The sequence below is a fragment of the Gavialis gangeticus genome, unplaced genomic scaffold (assembly GCF_001723915.1).
Source record: "Gavialis gangeticus isolate Ggan-Ray unplaced genomic scaffold, GavGan_comp1, whole genome shotgun sequence".
NCBI classification, from domain to species: domain Eukaryota; kingdom Metazoa; phylum Chordata; order Crocodylia; family Gavialidae; genus Gavialis; species Gavialis gangeticus.
Window position 1 is genome coordinate 150,668,252 of NW_017729025.1, and position 2,275 is coordinate 150,670,526.

The 2,275-nt window shown below is 36.2% G+C and overlaps 1 protein-coding gene across 1 annotated transcript in view; it reads right to left on the reverse strand.

The window, feature by feature from the left end:
* The window catches only part of MUC2 (mucin 2, oligomeric mucus/gel-forming), a 122,689-nt gene extending 120,692 nt beyond the window's left edge, over positions 1–1,997 (reverse strand). The window contains exon 1 of the mRNA XM_019519988.1: positions 1,928–1,997. Coding sequence (XP_019375533.1) covers positions 1,928–1,997 — 70 coding nt within the window. The remainder of the gene's footprint in view (positions 1–1,927) is intronic.
* Positions 1,998–2,275: the final 278 nt, after the last annotated feature.

Here is a 2,275-nt window from a genome sequence, read left to right on the forward strand (position 1 = left end):
TCTACCTGTTAGGTGGTAGAAAAGACATGAAAAAAAAGAAAAGAAATTAAATAGCAGGCATCCTCTACTATTAAGCAACATTTTACTGTAGAAGAGTGGCACATACGCACTTTAGTTACAAAATACAACTAGGTTTACAAAAGAAAGTAAACCAACAAGGAATGCATAGCAAGTCATTTATAAGTATGTGCATGATGTCCTGTAAAATTCCAGCCAACTCTAAATCTCCAGCATTTGCAAAATATGCAGAAAAGATCTGAATTTCTGGGTCCCTCTTACACATCTCAGTATGCTTTGAATGGATGAAAGCTCTTGACTGCTTCAAGTAGAGCAGTTTAATACACCTATAATGAGTATAATATTTCAGTACCATTAAGCTCTCATGCCAAAGGTATTAATTTATTTTAAATCACTGTAATTATTTTGTGGTTAATACTTTTATTATATACATTCCTTATGGGAGTTAGTGCTTTGATTGTTCCAATATCTACCAGAAGGGAAACAAATGTATTGAAAAGCCAATCAAAGCCCCTATTATTCTGTGCAGAAATGTTGTCCTGTCACAAAAGAATGTGTGCAGAACTTGAGATCATTATTAAAACTAGAACTCAGAACTTACAGTACAATCAACCTTCACAAGGAGACAAGAGAATATACTAAGAAAGAAAAAGAAGTATTATGAAAGGAGGAGTTTGGTAGACTCATTTATATTCCTGCTCCACTTTTCCACATCAACAACTGACACAAATTTTACATGTATTGTTGCAGATTAGATTTGAGGCTTTTTATCAAATCTGTGCATGGCAAGAGCGCACTGCTAAAATAGTAAGAGGACACCTCTGATTTCAGGTATATGCATTCAAATCACAAGGTTCATTGTGAAAAAGTTCACTTTAAACTTTGGATTTTGAAGGCACTAGCTTCACTGTATTCACTGCATGCAAAAAAGCATCATATTTACACTTCATGCATCTAGTTCAGTCTAAGTTTCTCAAGAGATTTATAGATACTGTTTCCTCTGGGAGGTCATTCAGGGATTCCCAAATTCCCCTCTTTGACTCTTTGTATTCAACCAAAGGCTCAAGATGCTTCTTTCTCCACATAAATTCTTCCAGAACCCATCTTTGCAGATGTCTGCATCTGATGGAAAATGGAATGGGAAAGCAATGCTCCATAACACTTGCAAATTCAAGAAACAAAGGACAAAGCCCATGATCCAAATGCTGATCAGGAGAGCATCACCTATCTGTCCTAAAATGCTTGCTGTGGTGTAAAGAATAGATATTTATTCCATGACCTTACACCCATTAAATTGGAAACTTATTTTCAGGAAGACAGAATAAGATATAAACTGGGATTGTTAGAGCAATGGATTGAAAAAATGTAACATTTTGCCAAGTGTTACATAAACATACACCTTTGACAAAGAAAGTACAAAACACTCTTTCAATGTAGCCAAATGCACAGATTACCTTAGTTTCATAGATGCAGAGATGCTAGGGTCAGAAGTGACCTCAACAGATCATTGATTCCAACCCCTTGCCTAGGCAGGAAAGAGTGCTGGGGTCAAATGACCCCAGCCAGATGCCTATCCAGCCTAGGATCTTCATCTCCTTTTTTCCTAACTCCTGTAAACTTTTATACTACACAATTATTGCAGTTAAAACTGTCTGAAAACATAGTAAGGAAAAATAATGTTCTTTTTCCATCAGGCTAGAGACCAATATGGAGGATATAGCCATTGAGCACATCCAACAGTATAGAATTGCTCTCCAAAAGAGCAACATCTATTTCACATGAAGTATCTATTTCACATATTCAGTATGAAGGTAATTTAGCCATTTTAAAATTCCTTTAAATTATTCAGTTGCAAGTTTCCACACTTTTCCGTTAGAAGGTTCTTCCATAGACCATTTCTAGTTCTTACCTGTTTCATATTTCCTTGCATAGGAAAGAGCCAGCCATAGGATAAAAAGGCTGGCAAGTCTTAGCCCCATAGCGGCTAAGGTGGGGAAACTGAGAACGCTTTCTGGAAACTTTTCTTTATATAATACCCACTTTTGCAAGTAATGCCATCAGAGGGGAGGAGATGCTGCAGGAGGAGGAAAAGGAGGAGTAAAAAATGGGTGTGATATTTACTAAAGCTAGCAAAGTAAATAGACGTGGGCATTTTTCATTGTAAAATTTGGAATATGGCATGCAGGGAATAAAACAATATTGATTCACTTATCATGCCAGTTACTTTTATTTGCCTTTTTATAATTTGACTGTCCTA